The 26,099-nt window shown below is 68.5% G+C and overlaps 3 protein-coding genes across 3 annotated transcripts; all 3 read right to left on the reverse strand.

The window, feature by feature from the left end:
• Nucleotides 1–6,062: 6,062 nt before the first annotated feature.
• LOC132317942 (actin-like) lies at nucleotides 6,063–7,085 on the reverse strand. The gene has a single exon (XM_059823466.1). The coding sequence runs from the start codon at nucleotides 7,083–7,085 to the stop codon at nucleotides 6,063–6,065; it is 1,023 nt and encodes a 340-aa protein (XP_059679449.1).
• A 4,276-nt stretch (nucleotides 7,086–11,361) lies between these two features.
• MST1R (macrophage stimulating 1 receptor) lies at nucleotides 11,362–18,662 on the reverse strand. Its single transcript, XM_059823528.1, is given in 21 exon segments — nucleotides 11,362–11,659; nucleotides 11,737–11,873; nucleotides 11,955–12,120; nucleotides 12,230–12,339; nucleotides 12,413–12,594; nucleotides 12,674–12,754; nucleotides 12,837–13,046; nucleotides 13,125–13,217; nucleotides 13,301–13,418; nucleotides 13,420–13,461; nucleotides 13,535–13,681; nucleotides 13,762–13,986; nucleotides 14,085–14,178; nucleotides 14,392–14,553; nucleotides 14,668–14,813; nucleotides 14,906–15,083; nucleotides 15,183–15,352; nucleotides 15,567–15,737; nucleotides 15,813–15,938; nucleotides 16,022–16,210; nucleotides 17,442–18,662. Coding segments are annotated over 21 exon segments (4,266 nt in total).
• Nucleotides 18,663–20,740: 2,078 nt separating this feature from the next.
• MON1A (MON1 homolog A, secretory trafficking associated) lies at nucleotides 20,741–25,819 on the reverse strand. Its single transcript, XM_059823190.1, has 6 exons — nucleotides 25,764–25,819; nucleotides 24,557–24,698; nucleotides 23,824–24,291; nucleotides 22,856–23,621; nucleotides 22,605–22,752; nucleotides 20,741–22,137 (listed from the first exon to the last, which is right to left on the reverse strand). The coding sequence occupies exons 2-6, from the start codon at nucleotides 24,681–24,683 to the stop codon at nucleotides 21,997–21,999; spliced, it is 1,650 nt and encodes a 549-aa protein (XP_059679173.1). The 5' UTR covers nucleotides 24,684–24,698; nucleotides 25,764–25,819; the 3' UTR covers nucleotides 20,741–21,996.
• Between the last annotated feature and the right edge of the window lie 280 nt (nucleotides 25,820–26,099).

Below are 26,099 nucleotides of genomic sequence, written 5' to 3' on the forward strand. Positions count from 1 at the left end.
CCTGCTCGGAAGATTCCCAGCAAAAAATTGGTCACATAAAGTGATTTTTTTCCCTTTCCCACCCCATTACCAGGAGGAAGTTTCAACTGACATTATTTTCTCATGGCTCAGAAGGAGAAAGGGCTCCCAGGCCCCCCCAGACCTCTTGGATGGGCCCAAGCAGGACCCCACAACGGGATGCTGGCACGACGCTGAAGGCACCCATCGCCCGGTGCTAAAGCTCTCAAAACACCACACTGCGACATGCCGGCCTCGCCATGCCGTGCCGGCAGTGCCCCGGGGCCCGGCGGCGAGGGCCGCGGGCAGGATGGCAGTGCGGGATGCGGGAGCCGGCATCGTGGGTACCCAAGCGCCGAGCCTGTTGCTATGGCAATGGGAGCTGGAGATGCAGAAAGCGGCACATCCTTCGGAGGGGGCAGGGACGGGCAGCACCCGGCAGCACCGGACCCACCTGCGGGTGCCCGGCCCCGGCCCTGCCACGCGGGCCCCGGGAGGAAGGCGGTCCTGCCCGCAGCACCCAGGGCATGCACCTAAGTGCTCCCAGGGGTGATTGACCCCAAATCTGGGTGGGACGTGGGTGCAGTGAGCTGGGCAACAGGGGGATGCTCCTTCCTGCCTCATCCCTCGGAGCTGACCTGCCTCTGTGCCTGCCTGAGCGATGCCCGCAGGATGGGTGCTCCCACCTCACATGACACCTGGGCACCCTGCTGCCAGGAAAGCCCATGCCAGGCAAGAACACCCGTCCCCGTCCCGCTCAGGGTGCACCCACTCCTGAAACAGAAGCAGAACACCCATGGGACATCCTTCCCTGCGCCACAGACCGGGTGAGGCTTTCCAGCCCACACTCGGCTCATCCCAACAGCCTCCCTGGCAAATGTGCTCTGCCTGGCATCTCCGTGTCCCCGTGCCACGCGTCGCCAGCTCTGCCATGCCACCATGCCCAGCCGAGGGGGACGAGGGCTGTCCTGGCAGCTGCTGGCATGGCAGTGGGTTCGGTGCCGCGGGCCAGCAGATGCAGGGCTGGCCTGCGGGCAGGTGGGAAGGCTGCCAGCACCGGTGGCATGATGCCAGGATTAGCCGGGAAGGGGACCCGGGCGGGATGATGTATCGGGATTTTATTGCTGTTTCTGCGAGCGCTCAGCTAATCTGTGCTCATAAAATTAGTTCCCGTTGGTTTAGCAGGGACCCATCCTGCTGGGGCTGAGCACTGGCACCCTCCCCTGCCCCAGGCTGGCTTGGAGGGGGCTCAGTGCACCCCACAAGGCATGCTGGCACCCAGCCCCATATCAGGGCCAGCACCTGCGCCCCACAGGTGAGAACACCCTTGCTGTGGCAGGGGCACCCAGGCAAGGGGTGGGCAAAGGGGTGAGTGCTCCCTCCCTAGGGTGCTGGGGGGGGGAGGCTGGGTGCTGCACTGGCACCCGCACGCAGCCAGCCCCCCCCCAAGCATCTAATTTGGGAGCAGAAGCAACAGCGGGTGTAAGACAATAGCGGGGAAGTGGGTGGCTGGGTGCGGACGGCACGGAGGGATGACGCAGCCGCGCAGCCCTCACCAGCGGGGCCCCCCCCAGCCCCCCGAGCCCCAGCTCTGCCCCACAGCATGGGGTGCCACCGGCTGGCACTCCGTCTCCAGCCCCACTTCCACCTGCAGCTGCCCTGGACGTGTCCGTGGGGCGGGGGGGGGGGGGTCCCTGCTGCCATCCCGCACCCCCCAGCCCGGGGGAAGGATGTGCCGGGGAGAGGCACAAACGCAGCCGGCCCGAGACGGACCGAAATACCGCCGGTGCAGGCAGCAGGCAGGCAGCGGGGAGGCGGAGGGGCTGCGCCAGCCCCGCGCTGCCCGCAGGAGCAGCCGGGCTGGGGCAGAGGCAGGGCTGGGGGAGCCCCACCGCTCCGCGGGGCCGGGCCGGAGCCCCCCGCCCCCCAGCCCCGGGGGGTGCGGAGGTGCCGCCCGGGCCGTGCACCGCAGGGGAGGTCTCGGCCGTGGCCGGCTCGGAGCGATGCGGCAGCGGGAAGGGAGCGGGCTGCGGGAGAGAGGGGCCGGGGGCCGGCCCGGGAGGGGATGCTCGGCGGCGGGGGCGCGGGACGAGGGTCCCCGGCAGCGGCCCCCGCCACCGGGCCGGCCCGGCTCTCCGGGCGACCGCGCTGGACGCGGGGGCGGCACCGGCCCGGGGGGGCGAGCAGGGAGGCGCGGGGGCAGCCGGGCTCCGGCATCTCGCCGTGCTGGCGGCGCCCGTCGGGGCTCGGGGTCTGCGGGACGCGGGGTGCCGGCGGGGGCGGTGCGGCAGCGGGCAGCCGTCGGGGCGCACAGGCAGCCGGGCACGGACCGGCACGGCCCCGCCGGGGTGTCCCGGGCCACCGGGGAGCGGGGGGGGGAGACTGGGGGGCAGCCCCGGGCCAACGAGTGCCAAATCCCAGCAACACCCCCACCCCGGGCCCGGCCCCCCTCGCCCGCGGCACGGCCCGGCACGGCTCGGCTCGGCTCGGGGGGCTGTCCCGGCGCGGCGCCGCGCTCACCTGCACGCCTCTCCGACCGCAAAGGGGGGCCGCGGCCCGGGGCCGCCGCTCGGGGGGGCCGCACGCCCCTCCCTCCCTCCCGCGCGGGGCCGGTGCGGTGCGGTGCGGTGCGGTGCGGAGCCGAGCCGAGCCCAGCCGAGCCGTCGGTCCGTCGCGGCGCGGCCCCGCGCGCCCGGCGCGGCAAGTTGGGGGGGCGGGACGGCGGGGCCCCGCCCCCCGGGGCGCCCCGCCCCGCCCCTGACGTCACCGCCAAACTTCGCGCCCCGCCCGTCGGGCGCGGGAGAGGCGCCCGCGGGGAAAGCTCACGCGTGGCGCGGGGACGCGCCCCGGCACCGCGGCGGGACGGGGCGGCCGCGTCCCCCCGGGGCGGCCCCCGTGCCACGGGAAGGGCGGCGACGGTAAAGTCACCGAAACCTGATGGGGTACTGCCACGTCTCGGGGAGCAGGGGACGCCGTGCCATCACCCACGCGGCAGCGGCTCGGGGGGCGCATAAATACCCGCGACCCTCCGCGAATTGCTCCATTCCAGCTGCTGCCCCGCTGGGTGAGCCGGAGCTGCTTGCGGATGTCCCCTGAGACTGTCCCTGCTGTCCCCATACGAGCTCCTTGTGCAGGGAGGTGGCCCTCCAAAGGGAGGTTGTGCCCCGTGGGCCGCATTCTGCCGCGCCCTGAGAGCCGGAGCAGCACTGGTGTCACAGCAGGCTTGACTGAGACTGTGGGGACAGAGCACGGGGAGAGCCGGGGTCCCCTGGGCTGTGCCATGGCCACCAGCCCTGGATGGGATGGGACAGGAGGGGACGGGATGGGGTGGGGTCGATGGGATGGGATGGGATGGGGTGAGGTGGGTTGGGATGGGGTGGGTAGGATGGATAGGATGGGTGGGATAGAACAGATTGGATGACATGGGATGGATGGGATGGGATGCGAGCAGGTTATTAGCGGTGCTGAGTGTGGGCTCAGTGTCACAGGTACCTGTCCCCCGAGGGCACTAAGAGGTGCCATGAAAAGGCGGGCAGGCACACGGTCCTGCCTCTGTGCCATGATCCTGTGGGAACCGGGCAACCTCCCTCATCCTCCTTCCCCAGCTGTGGGGCCAAAGGCTCCGCTTGCTCCCCCACGGACAGGGATTGTTTGCACCCCACAGCCTGGGCCAAGGGGCTAGAGAGGGGCGATATCCACTCAGTGGCCTGGAGCCACCCTGATACCCTTAACTCTGCCCACAGCCCCGGGGGCACAGCGGTACCCCCAGCCCTTTCCCCCAGCCCCCGGAGAACCCCGCTCCTCACGCAACGCAGCCGCGTCTGCAGAGCCTCCCAAACGGCTGCGTGCTGCGCACTGGCATTTGCGGCCCATATGGTGCCGCTTCCGAGCTGCACCCCCCTCCCATCCCCTCCCACCCCTGCACCCGCCAAACCCCAGCTCCCCAAAACCACCCGGCACCCGCTGCCCTGAGCTGCCATGGGGATGTGGCCGTCCTCTCCCGGGACCCACAGCCCCCTGAGACTGAGTCGGGCAGGCCCACGGATGGGGGACACCAGGGTCCCGTCCCCAAAACCAGCATCTCCCCCCTGTACACAGGGAGACCAGCCAGCACCCCAAGGTGGAGGTAGCCCTGGGCACCCCCTGCGCCTGTCCCCCGCATGGCACCGAGCCCCGCGAGCCCCGGGCCCATGCCACTCACACCGGGTAATTAACGGCGCGTGAGAGCAGGGGAATTAGCAGGGCACTGTAGTTTGAGCTTCTAATCAAGAGTTTAATCATACCGCCTGGCAGCAGCGCGGCGCGGTTATTAATCTTTGCACCCCGTGGGAACCTGGAGCGTAACTCACAATTACCCAGCAGGTGCCCAGCGTGGCTCAGGGGTGCCCGGCGGCAGCTCACGGCACGAGGGACGGGCCAGCACTCCTCCAGCGCCCCTCGGCCAGGCTCGCGCCTGTCGCCTCCCGGCACCAGCTTCCTGCTTGTGGCACAACAGCCCCGGACACCCGTCACTGCACACCGGATCCCCTCCCGGCCCAGCTCTGCCTGGGCTCTCGGCCCACCCCGTGCCCCATTTTGGGGCGATCGACTCTGCTGAGCCCAACAGTGTTTGTTCCTGATGTGCTCTGCCCCACTGCTCTGTGCACCCACTACCCTCTACAGAACCCATGGCCCCATGCACTCACCACACTGTGTACCCACTGACCTGTGCACCCACTGCCCCGTGCACCCACCACTCTGTGCACCCACCACCCCATGCAGCCACCGCCCTGTGAACCCACCGCCCTGTGCACCCGCTGCCCCGTGCACCCACCGCTCCGTGCACCCACTGCCCTGTGCACCCACCATCCTGTGCATCCACTGCTCCGTGCACCCACCGCTCCGTGCACCCACTGCCCTGTGCACCCACCATCCTGTGCATCCACTGCCCTGTGCACCCACTGACCTGTGCACCCACCGCTCCGTGCACCCACCACCCCATGCACCCACCACCCTGTTCACCCCCTGCCCCGTGCACCCACCGCTCCGTGCACCCACTGCCCTGTGCACCCACCATCCTGTGCATCCACCGCTCCGTGCACCCACTGCCCTGTGCACCCACCATCCTGTGCATCCACCGCTCCGTGCACCCACTGACCTGTGCATCCACCGCTCCGTGCACCCACTGACCTGTGCACCCACCGCTCCGTGCACCCACTGCCCTGTGCACCCACCATCCTGTGCATCCACCGCCCTGTGCACCCACTGACCTGTGCACCCACCGCTCCGTGCACCCACCACCCCATGCACCCACCACCCTGTTCACCCCCTGCCCCGTGCACCCACCGCTCCGTGCACCCACCACCCCATGCACCCACCACCCTGTTCACCCCCTGCCCCGTGCACCCACCGCTCCGTGCACCCACTGCCCTGTGCACCCACCATCCTGTGCACCCACTGCCCCGTGTACCCCCCGCCCTGTGCATCCGCTCCCCCATGCACCTATCATACTGTGCACCCACTGCCTACTGCCCCGTGCACCCACCACCCTTCCCACTGCCCTGTGGTGAGCCCAGTGCTGGGTGTGGGGTGACATGGCCAGTCTGGGGTGACATTTCCTGCAGGACCCCTGCAATGAGCGAGCCCAGGCTGTCCGAGGTGGGGGTGCCGGGGCTGGGGGCACCCGGCTATGCCCCTCTGCCTGGGGGGTGGGGGGACATGGGGTGGGGGACACCCAGCTGTACCCCTCTGCCTGGGGTGGGGGGACATGGGGTGGGGGGAGACTTGGCCATACCCCTCTGCCCCAGGTGGGGTGGAGGGGGTGTGGGGCCAGCCGGGCCTGGCAGCCCGGTGCCGGGGGGACATGCAGTGGGGTGCAGCGGGGCGGGGGGGGGGGGGGGGTGCAGCGTGTCCGTGACTCAAGCGCCACGCGGCACCGCATCCCTGCGTGCTCATCATCGCCATGGCAACCGCCAGGCAATCAGTGATAATTGCGCGCGTCGGCCCGGCAACGAGGCCAAATAAACCCCATCCCTCCTTTTGGGGGGCTGGCGGGGTGGGGGGAGGAGAAAAAAGGGGGTGCAGCCTCAGATCGCCCCCCCCCAGCCCTTTATTGGGGTCAGCAACAGTGGGGGCGCACGGCGGTGGGGCCGCCCTCCCCGTAGGTGTCCCATGGCACCCATGCACCCTGGAAGGCGTCGAGGGAGGCGGCCAGTGAGGTGCCCAGCCAGGCGGCTGCGTGGCGGTGGGGCACGGCTTCGGGGGGGAACCCCCAGCTCAGCGGCCAGGCGCCAGGGGAAGCTGTGCAGCAGTGTGGTGCCCCCAGGCAGCAGCAGGTGGGGGGCAGCCAGGGGCCCCCCGCAGCAGCGCAGGCTGTGGGCTGCCTGCTCTAGCAGCCCCAGCCCCGGCAGCCCCGGGGCATCGGGGGCCAGCAGTGCCTCGGGGCAGCAGAACCGCTCGTCCCCCAGGAGCAGCCCCGAGGCACCAGGCAGGGTGAGGGGCAGGGCCCCCCCCGGCCCCCAGCCCCTGGCAGGATGCGGCAGAAGGTCTCCTTCAAGCAGCGCAAGGGTTTCGGCGCCCGGGTGGATGCCTGGGGACCCCAGCAGCCGGCCCAGGTAGAGGGTGAGGGCGTCCCCGGCCGCGTCCAGGCGGAAGGTGGTGTGGGGCAGCGTGTAGCCCTCCTGCACCCCCGCCACATAGGAGATGCCAACACCGCAGCCCACCACTGCACTGGCGGTGCGGCCGTAAGAGTAGGCGGCAAGCAGGGAGCAGGGCAGCACCAGCATGGCCGGCACGCCGAAGCCCTTGAAGAGCAGCTCAGCTGCCTTCTCCTGGTTGGTGGTGGGGGAGAGCAGGGCATCCATGGCCAGCACCACCACCTCCTCGGGGCAGACGCCCAGCTCCCGGTAGAGGATGCGGTGCCCCAGCTCTTCCAGCCCGTCCCACTCGGTGACCATGCTGTGGGTGAGAACCGGGCTGCTCCCTGCCTGGCTGGGCACCATGGACTGCGGCTGCTGGTCCCTGGCCAGCCCGCTCCTGGTGTGGCCCGTCCCTGTGTCGATGACGACGGTGCACAAAGCCTTGTACCTCTCCACCGGCTTGGCCCCCATCGCATCCAGGGCTGGCTCTAGTCCCCGGAACCCTGCCTGGGGGGGGGCTCAGTCGCCATAGCAACCACCTGCATCACAGCCATGACACCCTCCATGGCATTGGGGTTTGGTTCCCCTTCCCACTGGAAGAACTTTGGGGGTCCCCTGAGGCTCCCCAGGGTGGTACCTGCCCCCGAGAGGCTCTTGCAGCCATAGGGACCAGGGCACCGGAGATGCCGGTCAGGGCGAGGATTTTCAAGTGCAAATCGAGCGGGGCTCCTCGCCAGGAGAGAACCGGCCCTGGGGAGAGGACTGGGACTGGGATGGGGACACAGCTGGCGCTGGTCCTGAGCAGATGCCAAGATGGGGCGAGCCTCCCCGGCTGAGGGCGGACGCTGTTTCAGGGGCAGAAAAAGGAGGAAAAGCTCTTCCTTACAGGCTGGAAAGCTTTGGGCTAAAGAAAAGCTCCCTGTGGGCCAGCAAAGCTGCTTGGGGACCAGCAGAGTTCCCCAAGGGCCACCAAAGCTCCCCAGGGGCCAGCAGAACTCCCCAGGAACCACTGAAACTCCCCAGGGTCCAGCAGAGCTGCTTGGGGGCCAGCAGAAATCCCTGGGGCCATCAGAGCTCCCCAGGGCCATCGGAACTCCCCAGGGACCACCAAAGCTCCCAAGGGGCCAGCAGAGCCCCAGATGGGTGCAGGGGTGCCCCGGGCAGTGCGGGTGCCCCCAGGGACGGGTGCCAGCACCAGGTCGGGGGTACGGGGGTGCCCAGGCTGGCTGCCGGGGCTGGGCACGCAGCCTGGCTGGGGTGCAGGCAGCGGGGACCAGGGGGCTGGGGTGGGGGCAGCCCCCCCGGCCGCTCGCAGGCATCATTAGCAAAACTTGCCGGTTTCTAAAAATGGTGCCGCGGCGGCTGCTCTTCACACCCGTTCCCCAGCGCTCCGGCAGCCACTAAAAACAGCTCGGTGCTGCCGGCTGCCTCCTGCCACCTCTCGCCAGGCTGGTTGATCTCGGAGACCGCCGCTCTGCTCAAACGCTGATTTGGCACAATTTTGCCCGTCTCAAATCCAGCCCCCGCCCTGGCTGCCCGGTGGGCTGCGGTGGAGGTAAAAGGTGGGCAGCAGCAACTGCCCGCACCCGGCCTTTGCACCCACTTTGCCATGAGGAGCCCAAAACCGCCAGCGGTGCCAGGTGCCGTGGCACTGGCACCGGCAAACGACGTCGCAGCTCGTCCCCAGGCGCCGCCAGCAGCGGGACCGTGCCTGGCTCTGCCTGCGCGCCTGCAGCCCCACGCGCGGCCACTCATGTTTTATAGATGGCTCTGATTTTAATAATTAATCCCTGCTAACGACAGCACTTTCCCCAAATAAAACATTTAAATTGCTGTGTGTGCAAGGCGCGCTGCCGGGGCGGGACGCCGGCTGCTCTGCTGCAGCCGTGGCTGTTGGGCACAGCACGACGTGGCATGGCACAGCGTGGCACAGCACGGCGTGGCCACACGTGCCCAGAGCTCACCCAGGTGCTCCACCAGCCATGCCCGGTGCCCGGCCATGCAACACCTCAGGGTACCGCTTACCCGGTGCCCTACCTTGGGTGCCCACCCGTGCCCAGGCAGCACCTCTGAGGCACCCCCCAGCTGGGGCAGGGGTGCTGGGTGCTGTGCGAGATGCCACCCTGCGAGGTCCCCCTGCCCGTCCTCTGTGCCACCAGCGCTGATCCCAGCCGGCAGCAGCAGGCAGGGGCAGGCAGGGGCAGGCAGGAGTGGGCACTTGCCAGCCTGTGGCATGGCGTTAAAGGCTGGGCACTAGCTTCTTGCCTCCCACAGCGTAATTAGGGCAGGATAAATGCGTATTAGCATGAAATCTGTCATCTCTGCAAGCGCATTTGCCTGTGGTGGGGGGCAGTCTAAGGCGGGGGTCCTCCTCACGCGCGTCACTGTAACCACGCGAGCCTCGTCAGCTAACGAGTGGTTCCCTGCACCGCCCCACCGCGGGGCACTGACAGCCCCACTTCACGCAGGGTGCCCCCAGGGCTGCCCCCCGTGTCGCAGGGCTGTGGGTCTGGCACCCACCTGCCATCCGATTGCGGCCCTGGGCACCCACCCTGCCCCGTGCTGAGGAGGGCAACACCCAGGGTGCCTGTCTGTCCATCCGTCCATCCATCCATCCATCCATCCATCCATCCATCCCTGCATCCCAGCTGCTGGCAGTGCCCCAGCCAGTTGCCCCGGCCGCACCCCTGCCGCCGCACCCGTGCCCCGCATCCCCCAGAAACAGTGCCCAGCCTCCCCCAGCACCTCCTGTTTCCGATCCAGCCCGTAATAACCGCGCGGTGCCAGACCCTTCCCGTTGCCACAGCAACTCAACAGCCTAGCCGGAATGGTGCTGCTCAGCCTCACACGGGCAGGGCCGGCACCCACCCCGAAACCCAGGCTGGGGGGGCAGCATGGCCCCACCCCGGGGAGATTGAAGCACAGTCCCAGCAGACCCCCCGACTGGTGGATGCCAGGCCCCAGCCATGCTAAAAATACCCTCCCGTGCAGGTGCGAGGCACCGGTGGAGATGGACAGCTTGGCTGATGGGAGCTGACGGGGCCCCAGGCTCCGGCGCCACTTAATGAGCAGCCGAGGAGGTTTTATTTAAAGCCGGCACTGGCTGCAGGATCTGTGTGGCCGGCTACGGACCGGGGAACGGAGCTGCCCGTGGCCACAGGGCCGGGGCACGTTTCAGCATCCTCTGCCCACCCTGGACTTGCCCCTCGCATCCCCTGCCCGTCCACCCAGCCCCAAACCCTGCCCTTGCCCCTCGCCCCGAGCTCTGGATGTGCACCCCGGGGGGGTGATGCCATCAACAGCCCCCTCCTCTTTCCCAGTGTCTTCTTCTTGGGGACTTTGGCCCCAAAATTGGGGCGGAGGGGACCTGTTTGTCGGGACGAGCTCCTCGCAGATGTGACATCTGCCACCACTGCCAACAAATGGAGTGGAGAAAGCCGGCTCATGGGCAGTGAGCACTGGTGGGGGGCTCAGCCGCTCTCCCCCACTCCCGGGCAGCCCCCGTGCCAGCCTCCGGGCATGCACCGGGGCACGAGCTGCACTGTTCCCTGCACAGGCAGCGGCTGAAGCGATTAGGATATAATTAAGTGAGGCTGGTAACGACGCTCAGTCACCACATGTCAGCCCCAAGCCCAGTCTGGTGTCCCCCAGCAGGGTCCCATGCAGGTGGGCAGGGTGGGCAGTGGTGTCCCAAAGCAGGCAGCGCTGGGGGGTACTGCAGGCTGGGCACCCCGGAGCCCGCCACCGTTATCCCATGGCCTGGGCACCCATCATCCCGTGATCCCAGGGGCACTGTGACCCACATCCCAGGCAGCGGGATCCCAGGGGCACCATCACCCCCCACCCAAAAGCACGGTGCTCCCCACGCTGTCTTGCGCCCCACGGCCCACGGTAGCCGCGCAGCCGGGCGGGTGCCTCAAGCCCACCCGGCTGGCAGAGCTGCCAGCGGAGCTGCCGGGGCTATATTTAGCCACAGCTGAAGAGGGTGGGAGGGGGTTTTTTAGGAAAATCCTTTTTCTTGATGCTGGCATCACCTCCTGGATGCCTGGGTGCCCCCTGAGCGCAGGGGGCTGTGGGGGAACCCAGGGCGCATAGGGTGGTCTAGGCATGGCGGGCACCGGGGTGATGGTGCTCAGGGTGGCCGTGCCAGCACCGGTGTGCAGGTGCCCTCCCGTGGCTGGCACGGGAACGGTGGGTGCACCCTCACCCATGCCCCCTGTGAGGTGGGTGCCCCCCCCAGGCAGGGGGACAGGGGTGCTGCCAACGCAGGGCACAGACCCCCCCCAAAGACACAGCCCCAGCCCGGGAAAAAATATAATTAGATTTTAATGAGCGATTCGAGCAGCCACAGGGTTGGAAACCCCACAGGACCCCTGGGTGGGCCAGGCCACCCCATGGCACATGGTGGGGCTGAGCCAGGGCCCCACCACACAGCCTCACCGCTGTGGGGCTGAGCGCCGGGCCGCATGGCACAGCCTCACCGGTGTGGGGCTGAGCCCCCTAGCACCCAGCCAGTGCAGGACTGAGCCCCACGGCACCCTGCCAGCGTGGGACCAAGCCTGGGGAGCACCCAGCAGGGTCTGGGTGTGAGCCGTGGGAGAGCACCCAACAGCACTCAGCCACCTCCCAGCACCCATCCCATAGGGAGGGTGACCCATAGCACCTGGCTGCACCCTGCATCCCTCTTAGGGGGAGCACACCCGCAGTGTACGGGGGTCTGGGAGCCCCCACGGTGCAGGGCACCCCATCAGCACATGGCCGTGTCCTCGTCCTCTTCTTCCTCCTCCTCCTCTTCCTCGTCTTCCTCCTCCCCCTCCTCCTCCTCCTCATCCTCCTCCTCCTCCTCATCCTTGCCATCAGGCAGATGCCCTGGGGGGGCGGGGGGGAAGGGGGGGCCGCGCTCCATGTTGACGTAGGTGACAGCCAGGTTGACGTAGTGCTCGCCCTCCAGCTTGGCCAGGACACGCTCCAGCTCGCCCACCAGCCCGGTGAAGGACGGCCTCTCCTCGGGCGCCGGCGCCCAGCAGCTCAGCATCACCCCATACCTGCTCCGACACCCCCATCAGTGTCGGCAGCCCTCCGGGACCCCCCACCACCTTGCCCACCCCCCAGCCCCACTCACAGGGTGTCGGGGCAGTGGCAGGGCTGTGGCAGGCGTCTCCCCCGCAGTAGGTAGCGGGCCATGTCGTAGGGGTCCACCCCGGCGTACGGCGATGCCCCCCGCGTCAGCAGCTCCCACATGAGCACCCCGAAGGACCACTGCCGAGCAGAGAGCCGCCATGGGGCAGGTGGGCAGGATGGGGACTGGGGTTGGGGGACAGGGATGGGGGTCTTGCCTACCACATCCGACTTTGTGGTGAATTTTTGGGTCTGGAGGCTCTCCAGCGCCATCCACTTGACGGGCAGCTTGGCATGGCGGTGCCGCCGGACGCTGTAGTACTCCTTGCCGAACACGTCCCGTGCCAGCCCGAAGTCGGCCACCTTCACCGTCAGCGTCTCGTCCAGCCTGCGGGACGCCGTTTCGGGAGGGAAGCCTGGGCAGCACCCCCCATGCCCACTCCCGAGCCCATGGGGTGACCCCATGGCAGGGGCCCGGTGGGCACGGCCGCACTCACATGCAGTTCCTGGCCGCCAGGTCCCGATGCACAAATTTCTTCTGGGCCAGGTACTCCATGCCCAGGGCCACCTGCAGCCCGAAGCCGATGAGGTCCTTCACCGTGGGGCTCTGCAGGGTGGCAGCGGTGAGCGGGGTGAGCTCAGCCCCCCGCCCCGCCTCCCCCCCCAGGGTGGCCCCATACCCGCTCCTGGGCACGGATGAAGTGGCGCAGGTCCCCATGGCGCATGTAGGGCAGGACGACGAGGGGCAGCCCGTGGTGGGGCAGGCACACCCCCAGCAGCGAGAGCACCTGGGGGTGGTGGAAGCTCTTCATGAGGATGCCCTCACGCAGGAACTCCTCCACCTCCTCCACGTCCGTGATGCCTGCAGAGAGCCGAGCCGTGGGGCACCCCGCTGCCACGTTGTGCCGTGGGACCGTGCCGTGGGAGCGAGTGCTACTCACGGTGCAAAGACTTGATGGCACAGTGGAGGTCCCCCAGCAGCGGGTCCATGTAGGTGCCATGGTAGACACTGCCGAAGTGCCCTGTGGGGGGACAGGCGGCATGACGTCGGCACCACACATGGCGAGAGGGCAACGCCACGGCCAAATCGGGGTGCGGCGTCACCTTTGCCGATGACCTGGTGGCGGTGGGTGATGAGCCGCTCCTCAGGGATGAGGATGTCCTTCACCTCCTCCAGCAGCTCTGGCCGCAGGTCCTCCAGGCAGCAGGACGTGGCCCTGAGCAGGGGCACGGGGGAACCGCCGCCCGCCACACCGGCACCGGCGCGTCGTGCCCGGGGTCCCACCAGGCCGGGACTGCCAGCCGTGGGAAGCACTGCCGGGACAGGCAGAGGCAGGGTGAGGGCTGGGCATGCACCCAGCACCCCGCCACCCACCAGCGACACCCACTTACCCAGCACCTCCCTGTAGTCGACGCCGGGGCGCTGGGTGGTGGCAGGAGGGTCGCCGCGGCCAGGCTGCACCAGCAGCTCCAGGTTCTCCGTCCCTGCGGGTGGCAGCAGGGTGGGTGGGGGGCGGCACGGCTGGGGGCCGGGGGGCAGCAAGGTGCCTGGCGAGCACAGCACTCACCCCCCCTCTTCCTCCAGCGCCAGCGGAGCAGCAGGGCGGCCAGGACGCAGCAGACCAGGAAGGTGATGCCGGTGCCCAGGGCCAGGCTGGCGGCCAGGTCCAGCGAGGTGGGGGGGGGGCAGCACCCAGCCCAGCGCCTCGCAGGCGCCATTCACGCAGATCTGGGGGAGCAGGGGCTCAGTGGGGACGGGGTGGGGGACACTGGGGGGGGTCGCCCACTCAGGGGGTGCCTACCTCCACGGGGGCCCCAGCCGGGGGCAGGCGCAGCTCACGGGGCAGGCGGCATATCACCTCGTTCTTCAGCACATTGGGGTGGCAGTCCCGGCCCCCCACTGTCATGGTGATGTTCACGCAGGTGGCCATGGCGTTCAGCCCCGATTGCTGCCCGGACACAGCACTCTGAGCCTGGCGGTCCCGGCAGCGGGACCCCCCGCCCTGGCTCACCCTGCCACCCCACGTACGTGGACCTCGATCTCGTTGTCACCAGGCTTGAGGCGGACGTGCCTGCCCTCCTGCTCCAAGGGAAGGACTTTGGGTGGGGTGTAGTAGTGGAGGCGGAAGGTCCAGCGTCTGGCGGCACCATCCAGCAGCACGCTCAGGTTCCCCAGCACTGCCTCCACCTTGCTCTCGAAGGGGAAGGCCGGGCTGTGGCACAGCAGCCGCTCCGGCCCCTGCACCTTGCACTCCTGCGGGCAGGGGGATGTTGGGCACTGCCTGTGGTGCCCAGGGGACTGGGGTGGGCAGGGCAGGGCCAGGGCTGACGGCCTCCTGCCCTGGCTCTTACCTTGGTTTTGGTCCTCACACCACTGGCTTCAAAGTGGATCTTGGCGTGGTACACCGAGTCCAGGTGCGTGCCGATGATGGTGAGTGTTGAGCCCCTGTGGCAGGCAGGGGACATGGTCCCCAGGGTGCATGCAGTCCCCAGGGTGCATGCGGCACCCAAGGTTAGCATGGTCCCCAGGGTGCACGTGGTCCCTGGGGTGCGTGCGGTCCCTGGGGTGCACATAGTCCCCAGCACCTCATCCAGCCTGGCCGGGGCGGTGGGCAGGCCAGGGCTGTCCCCCCCAGAGGAAGGAAGCCCACGCACTCACTCATAGCTGCAGTTGGGGATGATGGCTGAAACGAAGGGGTCAGGGCGGTACTGGAAGGGCAGGGGGGCCGGGAACTCCTCCCCATCGATCCACAGGGCCACCCAGGCTGCGCCCAGGCCACCGGCGGTGGGAGCCATGCACTGAATCGACTCATTGCCCTGTCTGGGAACATGGTGGCTGCGGCTGGAGGGGACAGTGGGACAGCAGGGTGGTCCCCGTGCCCATCCCCGTACCAGGGACCCCACTGTGCCCGGCGGGGGCAGGACAGGGACGTACCTGGGCTGCCTGGCCAGAGGGCACTCGGAGCCGTTGACCGTCACCCGCCAGCTGCTCCCCGCTGAAAGGTGAGTGCCGTGCAGGGACAGGTGGGTGCCACCCCCCTGGGGGCCAAACGTGGGGTGCAGAGCACTGATGTGGGGCTCCTGGGCAGAGACGGGGTTGGTGGGGTGGGTGGGTGAGTCAAACCCCCCCACCCCAAACCCTGCCAGGGGTGACCGCCAGCGCGGGGCTGTACCACAAAGACAAAGCCGCTAAGGGTGGCCGAGCCGCGGACACGGAAGCTGGAAGGTCCGGCGGGTTCCTCCACGGTGAGCACCACCTCGGCTGGGCCCCCCGCCACCGCTGGGCCCGCCGGCTCCAGCTTGCACACCAGCACGTCCACAAAGTCCTTGCGGCGGGAGGTGGGCAGGGGTCTGTGGGGAGGCGATGGGGGGTCAGCCCCGGGCTGGGGGGGCAGCCCTGCCCCGGACCCCTCTCTGCTGCCGTCACCCCGCCCCGGCACCACCGCGCACCTGTGGCTCCTGCTCTCCTCCGGCAGCACGGCGCAGCTTCGCCGTCCCACTGCCACCTGGTAGGTGCCAGGGGGGCTGCGGCGGGGGTCGGGGTCCAGGTGGGAGTGGAAGGTCATGCCGCAGAGCGTCACCCGTGTCCGGCCCCGCAGCGGGGCGCTCCGGGGGTGGAACTGCAGGAGACGCACCCGCGTCACCCTGAGCCCCGAAAGCCCAGTGATGGTCACGGGTCCATAAAGCCCCTTCCCCTCAGGGGCACGCACCCATCCCGGGGGGGTCTCCAGATGGAGCAAAGGTCCCACCATGTGCCACCCCACGCATCACCTCCCTTCCCATCCAAGTGCCAGGGAGATGTGGGGTGCAGGGGGGATGGCGGCGCAGACCTACGTCGGTGAGGACAGGTGGGCAGCTGTCCTGGACCCAGGGGCCGGCGCACTCGTGGCGGCGTGTGCACCCGTCCCCGCACCAGCCACAGCCCATGAAGCGCTCCGCCCGCAGGCAGCGCTGGCATGTGGAAAAGTGGCGGCATCCGGGGCCGGTGACATTCAGGTGCCACACCTGGGGACGGAGAGTGGAGGTGAGTGGCGTGTGGGGCTTAGTGCCCACCCCGCAACCCCCGGGCCCCCCGCTCACCTTGGTGCCGGCGGTGAAGAACAGCGAGTGGCTCTGCAGCCCCATGGCACCCCGCACCGGCCCCGGCTCCCCCAGGGAGAAGTTGGCCAAGGTGAGGAGGTAGGAGCTGGAGCGCTGGAGCACCATCTGCAGCGGGGCAGAGCGGGGGGGCTGAGCGTGACCCCACACCTCGTGGGCACCTCCCACCCCTCCCAGCCCCCCCATCCCACCTGGAAGATGCGTCCCTCTGCCGTGCCCAGGTGGGCCACGGTGACGTCCCCCAGGGCGGTGACAAAGATGGAGGTGAGGAGGACGCCGGCCAGGTGCCCGTTGAACAGGTCCACCTTATGGGAGGCAGCGGGGATGAGGGTGGGCTGGTCCCAGCAGCTGGTGTTGGCCACAGGCGCCGAGAGGTTCACCTGCAACCGAGTGCGGGATGGGTGCCTTGAAGCCAGCCCCGGCACCCCGACCCCCCGCGCCCTCACAGGTGGGCCCCAGCTCCAGCCGCGAGATATTTTGGGGAGTGCCTGATTGCCCAAACTCCCCTCCAGGCTGCGAAAATTTTGGGGGGGAAAACCACATCCGCAGCCCCTGCGTGGTATCCGATCCTGCCCTCCCCGCCCACCCCATCTGGATGTGGTTATGGGTGCCGGCAGCGCAGGGTGGGCACCCCAAAGTCAGCCCTCCCCAACCCCTGGGGCTCGGCAGGGGGCCAGGGATCAAGGGGGACACCAGGAGCTGGGGGGACCCCACTGGCCCCCCACCGATGCTCAGGGCCAGGGGTCCCCTCCCGGCTCACCATGCCAGCAGTGTGAGTCAGCGGCAGTGAGCTGTCTGATCTGTGCGTGGGAAGAGGAGGGGATTTGGCTGCGCCTCACCCCGCGCTTGGCTGAGACCGCCAAAACTCGTGCCATGGGTGCTTGCTGGGACCCTGCCTGCAGAGGGGGCCCTGCCAGGGTGTCCACCCATCCCCATCCCGGCCGTGCCGGAGCTTGTCCCAGGACACGGCGTTCCTGCCCCACGGCTGCGGCAGATGAGAAACCCCGGTGACTAATCGCACTTCCGTCTGCAGTTTATTTGCCCAGAGAAGGCGGTGGCCCTGGGGCCGGGGGGGCAAGGCAGGAGCGGCCGGGCACCCTGCACACACCAGCCCGGGGAGCACCCCACGGCTTCCCCGTCCCCTGCCTACATGTACGCAAGCTGGAGAGGGTGGCCATCAACAACTCAGTGGTGGGGACAGTCACTGTGGAGGCTGGAGCCGGTGCTCCCCGGGACAGCCACACCGAGGAGAGGGACTTTTGGCACAGTGCATGGCAAGTGGTGGTGCGCCTGTGCGCTGGGACACGTGTCTGCGGCACCTGGCTCAGGCAAGCGTTGGGTGCCCGGGGTGTGGAGCACGGCCGGATCCCTGCTGGTATCCTGCCTCCTCAGCGTGGCCGGGGCTGCCGAAACGCTGCAGCCCCTGCAATAAGCACCAGGTGGCTGGTGGGGCTGACTCACACCTGGGCGATGCCATTCTCCCCCTGCCCAACCCACCCCCTGGTCTACCCTGCTTTACCAGCACTTCCCAGCATCCTGGATCCACCTCCCCGTGTCCCACCCGACCGCCAGGCCCCCCGGGATGGACGCGGCGCGGGGCGGAGGACTCACGTTGTGAGGACAGTACTCCTCCGGCTGGAAGAAGCTGAGCCCCCGCAGCAGTGGCGGGTGCCCGGTGCCACAGCACTTCTCCATGCCCTCCTCCATGGCCTGGTTGAGGAGGCGGAGGGGGAAGGCGCAGACAGCTGAATCCTCCCGCGGCAGCCAGCTCTCCGGCCAGCTCTCAGCAAAGGCGCCGAAGAGCACCATGTCGGTGTCGTTGATGCCGAGGTCGCGGGCCAGGCGGGTGCCGGGGCGGGCGGCATGGGCAGCCTGCAGCACGTTGTAGGCAATGTCCCACTCAGCATCATCCTCACTGTGCCGCCGCCGCCGCCGCCGCTTGGACTCGAAGCGGCAGTCGAGGACGAGCTCGCGGTAGTGGCGGAGGTCACGCTCGTGGGTGCTGAGCCGTGCTAGGCGTGTGTGGTATGCCGCTGAGCCTGGCCGCTCCGGCTGCACTGTCAGGAAGTAGACGTGGTCCCCATCGGCAAAGGAGTGCAGGTAGTGGATGGTGTAGTTGTCCTGGTATCGCCGCAGCACCGTCAGCCACTGGAAGTCGTCCGAAAAGCCATCCAAGGTGCCCTTCAGCCTGCGGATGGACACTGACTGCGGGCTGTACCGCACCGCCACGCTGCTGTTGATGGTGGAGCCGAGGTAGAAGAAAGAGGCATAGGAGGTGGCCACCACGGTGGCACTGGTCCCCAGGGGGCTGGCCACGCAGTCAGGGCAGGACGTGGGTCTGTTGCCCGTGGCCGAGTACAGGCAGTGTGTGGTCACGATGGCCACCTCACCGTCCCGCATCTCCAGCTGGTGCTGGTAGCACAGGCCGTGCCGCGACGTGCCGCAGCTGTACAGCCACGGCTCCAGCGGGTCCAGCAGCAGCAGGATGTTGTCCGTGTCCTCAGGGCCATCACTGGCAGCTGGGCACAGGCGGCAAATCTCGCACTCGCTGCTGCCCACCGGGCCGGTGACGAGGACGGAGAGGAGGCGCAGCTCGGGGCTGGCCAGCAGGATACGGTTGCGGACAGCCACGAAGACAGCGGCTGGGCCAGTGGAGTTGGTGAAGACGGCAACGTTCTGCACGGGGCTGCCGGCGTCGAGGCTGGGCAGCACGTAGGGGACGGAGAAGTTCCTGGTGGAGCTGTAAGGGATGCGGGGGCACTGCCAGGCGCTGGTGCCCAGTGAGGCCAGGGCAAGCACCAGCAAGATGCAGGCGCAGCACGACAGCCCCATGCTGCACGGTGCCACTGGCGCGGGGTTATCGGCAGTGCTCAGCACCGAGTGGGGTCAGGACACAGGGAGGACGGGTCACCATCCCATCTGCCAAAATAAAGGAGAAAGGGTTTTCCTGCTGTGGTTAGGTGAGGACCCCGGTGCACTGCCGCAGCTGTGTGTGGGGCAGGGGGTGCTGGGGTCCCCCGGGGCCAGACAACGACGGGTGCTGCAGGGGAGGATCGGCCGCACCAAACCTCTTCCCGAACACCGCAAAGCGGGAGGTGAAGCCAAGCTGCCCGGGGCGGGGGGACAAATCCTGCCTGCTGCCACCTCCCAGACACCCTCGCCTGTCCCTTGGGGACATCCCTGCCCCGCACGACCCCACCGAGCCCCTTCCTGGGGCCGGGGATGGGGACCCCCGCCAGCCCCCCGGGACGGCAATGGGGACAGGGGATCCCCGCGAGACTGGGACAAGTCCCCTGCCAGCCCCCGGGGACGGGGACCCCGACGTAACCCCGGGGCCGGGCCGCGCCCCGCAGCTCACCGGGGCCGGGAGCGGTCCCCAGCCGGGGTCCCCGTCGGGTCCGGCTGCCCCCGCCCGCCCCTCCCCGGGGCCGCCCCGTCCCGTCCCGCTCTGTCCCGCCCCGTCCGGTGCCGTTCCGAGCCGTGCCGGGCGGCGGGGCGCTCACCTGGGCCCTGCGGGGCGGCGGGCGCTGCCGTGCCGTGCCGTGCCGTGCCGTGCCGTGCCGTGCCGTACCGGGCCGGGCCGGGGCGGAGCGGAGCGGAGCGGGGCCGGGCCGGAGCAGGCGAGGCGGGACGGGGCGGGGCGGGCGGGCCCTGCCCCGGGGCCGCGCGGGGCTCCCCGAGGGCCGGCACCGGCACCCGCAGCCCGGAGGGACGGGGCGCTCGGGGGGACAAGGAGCACGGGGGGACCCGGGGGGCACACGGTCCCAGGTGCCCGGGGGCACGCTGGGCACCCTGGGGGGACAAGCTTGGGTGGGCACGATGCCCCAAAGGGACACGGGTGAGAGCCGGGGGCCCTGAGCAGGGCACGGGGTGCAGGGCTGGCGTGATGCCCCGGGTGCCCGCCGCTGACCGGGTGGCCGTCGGAGGGTCCCCGCGGCTGGGAGGCAGCTGCCAGCATCCGGGGTGCGTGCGGGGCCTGGGCATGTCAGCAGGCGTTGGTCCCTCAGCCGCAGCCCCCAACCCCTGGCACCGGTGGCAGGGGCTGTCGACACCCTGACACGTGAAATCATCGCTTCCCCGAAACTGCCCGCGCTTGCGACTCACTTCCAGGCCGGCGGGGCGGCCTTCCGGGGGAGCGCGGCAGGCTCTGCACGGGGGTTTCCAGCCAGGGGGCAAGAGCGGGGCCAAGGCAGCTGCAGCTTTGCAAGGGGAGACGTGGGGTTATTTTGGTTGCGCCCATTCTTTGCCTTGAGTCCCTTTATCCCCCCCCCCCGCCGCATTAAGGGCTGCCTGCAGTGGCAGGAGGTGCCAGCACTGCTGGGACTTGCTGCTGTTCCCAGGGATGAAGGAAGATGCTTTTCATGCCGGTGTATCCCAGGGATTTGCCCTCCAAGTGCCCTGTTGTCCTCGGGCAGTGGGGCTGTGGGTCCCAGCTGTGCACACGGATTTCTCCAGTGGAGCAGGGTGCTGCCTCATGGTGCCGGGGGGGGACTTTGGTCCTAGGAGGGGCTGAACACACCGAAAATGGGCTCCCCTGCCCTCGTCACCTGGCCAGTCTCAGCCCTCCCAGGCTCCCGCCCTGTGTTGTGCAAGGCCCGGCGGTTACGCTGGCCCTGCGCCTTACCCAACAGCTCCTTCCTCCGGCTCCGCGTCTCCCGCTGTTTCGACATTAGCTGGCCCTGGCCAGCTCGTTCCCGGGTTTTTGCCGCTCCCACCCTCCGGCCGGCACTGCCTCCTGCCAGCACAGCCCTGGCTGCCTTGCACCGCTCCCCAGCGGCTTTCCCGGCCCCCAGTGGGTCCCCAGGGCTGGATTGTACCGTACCCAAACTTGGACCAAACGTCCCCCCCAGCTTGGCCATTTGCTCCCCCCCCCCCCCAAGTGGCCACCCATGAACGTGACAAGACTTGACTCAGGGTCCAGATAATGTTTATGAGCAAAGACAAGCGATTACACTCTGGCAGGAGCATAAATAAGGGAGCAGAGTCCCTGCGCTAGCCCTGCCGGGTCCTTCCCAGCTCCCTCAGTGTCTCAGTGCCACCCTGGTGGCTCTGCCCCTCCTTCAACACCCGTCCCAGTGCTTGGCTGACAGCCCCAAAATGCGCGGTCAGGCTGTGCCCAGCGTGCCACGGCGTTCACGGGCACTCAGCCCTAACACCACTGCCTGGGGACGGCTGGGGAGGAGGCAGCCCTTGTGCAGCAAGCTCAGCGTAGCTGGCTTGAGGGGCTGGGTCTGGGGGGGCAGGAGCCCCCGCACCACGGGGAAGACCGTCCTTGGGCTGGTGTGCACCAGGGCCTCGTGCCAGCAGGATCTCCTGGGGGCTGCGCTTCAGCCGCCCCGTTAGGGTCCACTGCCCAGGAGCCAGCACCATGAACCCACAAGCACCCCGATGGGCACCCCAGTACCCCAAGGCTCCCTGGGGCTGCTCTGTGTCCCTGTGGGGAGGCAGGCAGGACCCCGCTGTCCCAGCTGGGGTAGGCTGACCCACCACCCCGCCTGCCAGCGCCCCCAGGGACAATCTTACGGCCACAGTGGGAAGGGTCCGGGCTCACACAGGTAACAAGGGGGCAAATCTGCCGGGGCAGGGCTCCGGGGCTGCCAGGAGCTGCCTGGCACTTGGGGGGCCCGGCTCCCCCAGGGCAGGGAGAGGAGCAGTGCACGCCCCAGGCCAGCCCTGTCCCCCACCTGGGTGCTGTCACCCACTCTCTGCAGGCACCACAGCACAGGGGTCCCCTGAGTGCTGCCATATTCTCCCCCGGGGACACCCACCCTTGGCACAGCCACAGGATGGCAGAGAGAGGAGGGTGCCAGGCACAGGCAGCAGGACCCAGGGGCTCAGCTCCCCTCCAGCAACCCGGGGTACCGGCAGCCCCGCTCCAGGACCCCCACAACAAGGGATGGAGCTGGGGGCCACAGAGGAAGGGCAGCCACCCCAGCTGGGGGGCATTGCCTGCAGATGAGAGAAAGTCCTGCTTACCCCTTCCCCAGGCAGCTGTGTACCCCATCTCTAACACCCAGGTTGGACAGTCCCATGGGTGGGTTTCCCTGTGCTCCGGGGTCCCACCATGCCCTCTCCCCTGGACTCACGGCCCGGGCTTCCCCAGGGGACGGACTCCCCGGCACAGCGGGGGCTCCCCCGGCTGGCACCATGCCCTGGGTGATGCCCATTAGTACGTCTGGGGCGTGAGGATGAAGAGTCGGTCTTCCTCCTTGCGGATCCACTTCATGAGCTTGTTGACAGCACTGATGGCACCGGCCTTGGTCCCCAGGGGACTGTAGCATATGTAGAGCTCAAAGGCGCTTGTTACCTGGGTGAAAACACAGCGTACACACTAGGCACATGTCTGCGCCCACTCGGGGCTGGCACTGCATCTTCCCCCCATGGGCACTGGGAACCGGCACAGGGGCTCCAGTGCAGGGACATGGGGTGGCAACGGGGTACCCAAAATGCGTGGCACCTGGTTTGCTCATAAGTGGGGGGACCGAACCCCAGGGTTTGTACCCAGAGTGGGTTTTCTCTGCAGCACTGGGGAGTTCATGACATGCATGCCACAGCCCTTGCTGCCAGCGCTCACCAGCCCCTGCTGCTATCCCTGCCCATCCCTCCCTGGCACAGGGGTGCACGGGGGCAGGCTGGCCCCCAAAAAGACCGTGCACAGGCTGGCGGCCACCCCAGGGACCACAGAGCTGGTTCTGCGTTGTGCCACCACCCCCTTACTCGGCCATGCAGGACTGGAGAAGACAGGCTCACCCAAACCCTGCAGACGGCCCTTACCCAAGCCAGGAGGTTTTCACGGGGGCCCGTGAAGTAGATGTTCTTCAGGGGGCGTGAAGAGTTGTGAGCCCGGCTGTGGAGGTACTGGTAGAGCCCCAATAGCCTTTCCTTCTCCTCCTCCCGCACGTAGGGTGCCTCAATCTCGGGGCTGCAGGAACACAGCACCCCGTTAGCCCCCTGGAGAAGGGGATTCGTGGAAAAGGCTTGCCCCATGCCACCGCCTTGGCCCGATGGTTCCCCAGGGGCCTCACCTGGTAAAGAGCCCAGAGCTTTTCGACTTGTAGATGAAGTGCCGGAGGTCGGGGATGCCCACCTGGGCGACACTGTAGAATGGGGTGCGCAGGGCTTCCTGCAGAGCGTGGTGCACCCCCCGCCGCCGCAGGCGCTCCTGGAAGCGCCGTTTACAATCGGAGACAGTGAAAAAGTCCTCGCGGTCGGTGGAAACCAGCAGGAGGCACAGGTCCATCTCCTGCTCCAGGTAGGAGATGTGGGCATGGAAGAAACCACTGGAGTTGAACTTGGGGAGGCAAATGGGAGTCCAGGCTTCACCCTCCCGGAAGGAGGAAGAAGAGCTGATGAGGTTGAAGAGCAGATGGAGGTCAATAGGGTGGAGGAACTGATCCTTCTTCCTCACGAGAGACACCAGCTGGTTCCCTGACAGGAGGATGGAGAAGACCAGGCTCTTAGCCTTGGCCTGCTGGAGGCTGGTGCTGACAGCATCCCGGACGCTGGCAGCCAGGGGCAGGCAGCGCACAGCACCCATGAGGAAGCTGGGGTCATGGGCCATGAGGTCCAGCAGGTTGTCGGTGATGCGCTCGGAGCCGGCCAGGAGTCTGCGCAGGTCATAGTTCTGCTTCTGCTGGAAGATGTGGTTGAGCTGGGTCCAGGTGAGCAGGCTCAGGATCTGGTAGTAGATGTAGAGCAGCTCGTGGGCGATCTCCTGCTCTGACTGCCGGGTCCGCGCCACTGCCACCAGCACCAGTGGACTCCTCCGCACAAAGACCACCTTGTAGCCATCTGGTTGGGAGGGAGTTCCCCGGGGGGGCCGGGGACAGACCTGTAAGCCTGGCTCCCCAGGGCTGCAAGGGGGAGCCAGGCTGCAGCCTCTCCCTACAGCAACCCATCTGCCCCTGGGGACAACTAGTGTGGCCCATGGTGGCAGGGGCACTGCTGGGCAGACCATGATGCCCCCCTGTCCCACTCCCCCCCAGGGCAGTACCTGCGTGGATGGACCGGATGGCGTTTTTCTCGGCCTCCAGGAAGGACACCAGGGCCATCATGACACCCATGGTGCTGGAGAGGGCCTCCTCAGAGCCGTAGCGGGAGTACACGGGCTTGCCCGCCTCGCTCAGCACGAAGACGTGCTTTCGGTGCATGCGCCAGGCGTCCATGGTCACGTCCTCCTCCTCCTTGCCAGACAGCACTGAGTCACGGCGGGTGGTCTGCGGGGACGGCTCCAGCTTCCCCTCCTTGCTCTGCCTCATCTCCTCCTCCAGGTCGAGGGCCATGCCGGTGAGCTGCGTGCTCAGCTCGCTGAAGTCCTTGCTGATCTGCTCCATGCTGGTCTGCTCGGCCGGCTCCCCCCGCCTCTCCTCCGGGCTCCGTGCCGCGGCTGCCCCGTCCTCAGGACTCGTCAAGTCCTCGTAGGACCGGGTGTGCACGAACATGGCTCCCTCCTGGCCCGCCCCTGGGAACAACAGGCCATGCAGTGTCCCCCTCCGACTGTTCCCCACGCTGAGGCAGCACGCGGACGGAGGGTGTAAAAGGGACAGGGGTTTGCAGGGAGCGACCTGCCCTCCTCTCCCTATCCCGCAGCACTCAGGGGTGTGGGTCCTGCTGGTGGAGAGTCACCAACGGGCCCATCTCCCCCTGCCTGGGGGGCTGCAGAGAGCCCAGCCTGCATAACGACGACCTGCTTTTTTTTTACCCCCGTGGTGAGCTCTGCCCCGTACCTGGCTCCGTCCCCTGTGCCAGCCCTGGCGTGGGGCTCTCGGACCGCTCCGCGTGCTGCCCATCTCCCGGCGCCAGCGACCCGTTGGGCACTTCCCAGCCTTTCTTCTTGTGGACATCTGCAGCCATTCCTCGGGGCAGGACCTGTGTGCGACCCACAGCGTCACCCCTCCGTTCCCTCACCCGCAAAACGGGTCCCGAAATGCTCTGCTCTTGAGCGGGGCTGCGCCAGCATCCTCGCCCCAATCCTGCTGGCTCAGCAGGCAGCACCGAGCCCTGGTGAGACATCAGGAAAGCTGCTCTAATCCAGCAGGATTTCCTCCCTCCCACGGCCCCAGCTCCTTCCAGCCCCACGGCCCCGGCACCTTTCATCCAGGCTTGGCCCCGATTTCCCCCGAGCTCTGGGAAAGCCGCTCAGCCTCCCTCTGCTGTGTCCTGGCAGCAAGGGGGAAGGGAGCCGGCCCCGGCTGGGGCTGGTGCCGCACACCAATGATCCCAGAGGCCTCGTGTTTGCAAAGGGTGGGTTTTATGGCCCTCCTTGGCCTGGATTAGACAGCTGAGATGAGACCAGGCTGGTGACGCTCCTCCTGAGGCCACAACCACTCAGGTGGCGTAACTCTCTGCGAGCAGGGTGCCCTCTCGAGCCCCTGCCCGGGGGTCACTCCTCCTGGGCAGAGCCTGGCCGTGCTTCCAGCCTGCACTTTCCTTCCTGCCCTGGGGGGGAAGTGGCCCAAAAGCGAACACAGGGACACAAGCAAAAGCAACAGCAGGAAGGCAGGCTGGCCCTGGACCCTGTGCCACTTTGGTGCCGGAGTGCCCCCAGCCTCCGAAACCAGCTGGTGGGGAGGCTCATGGAGCCCCAGCCTCGCACCGTGCTTCGTGACACCTCCTGCCCCCCAGGCACCCAGACCCAACCCCAGCAGGTAACGCCACACCTGGGGGGGCTGCACCCCGACCCCAAAAGCCTGTGGCAGCCCAACAGCCCTGGAGGGTGCTGGGCTGCGGATTAGGGCCCCGTCCTCGCCTGGCGCTGCCCCGCTGCCCGCCGCAGCCCCCCGCGGGTGAGGGTCTCCCCGGGAAACCCGCGGCCCAGCGCGGGGCCCGGCCCGGTCCCTCCCCCGCCCGGGGGGTCACCGCTCCCGGAGCACCAATGTGTCCCGGGGAAGCGCCAGGTCCGGGACCCCCGAAGGACAACGCGCAGGGACCGACCTTTGCGGTTCCTCCCGTAGGCGCCGGAGGCCCGGGCGAACAGCGCGGCGGGCGCAGCCGCGGCGGAGGCCGCCCGGCAGCCCCCCAGCACGGCCTAGGCGGGGCGGGGGGGACGACGCCGGCGGCGGGCGGCCGCCTCCCGCCCTGTCCCTGTCCCTGTCCCTGTCCCTGGCCGCCGCGGCGCCCCCGGCATCGCGGCACCCCGCCCCGGCGGCCCGGCGGGAGCCGCCCCCCGCGGCCTGGCCGGGCCTGGCCTCACCGCCCCAAGGTCGGGCGCCGGCCCTGCAGAATCATGGGAGCTGTAGGCAGCACCCGCTCCCCGCCGCCGCCGCCCCG

The sequence above is a fragment of the Gavia stellata genome, chromosome 12, assembly GCF_030936135.1.
Source record: "Gavia stellata isolate bGavSte3 chromosome 12, bGavSte3.hap2, whole genome shotgun sequence".
Lineage (NCBI taxonomy): Eukaryota > Metazoa > Chordata > Aves > Gaviiformes > Gaviidae > Gavia > Gavia stellata.

Coding starts and splice junctions, on each gene's coding strand:
- LOC132317942 (XM_059823466.1), bottom strand. CDS start 7,085: ATGGGGGCCAAGCCGGTGGAGAGGTACAAGGCTTTGTGCACCGTCGTC.
- MON1A (XM_059823190.1), bottom strand. CDS start 24,683: ATGGCTGCAGATGTCCACAAGAAGAAAGGCTGGGAAGTGCCCAACGGG. Junction 23,622..23,823: donor CATCCGGTCCATCCACGCAG/GTACTGCCCTGG, acceptor CCTCCCAACCAG/ATGGCTACAAGGTGGTCTTT. Junction 22,753..22,855: donor AGCTCTGGGCTCTTTACCAG/GTGAGGCCCCTG, acceptor GTGTTCCTGCAG/CCCCGAGATTGAGGCACCCT.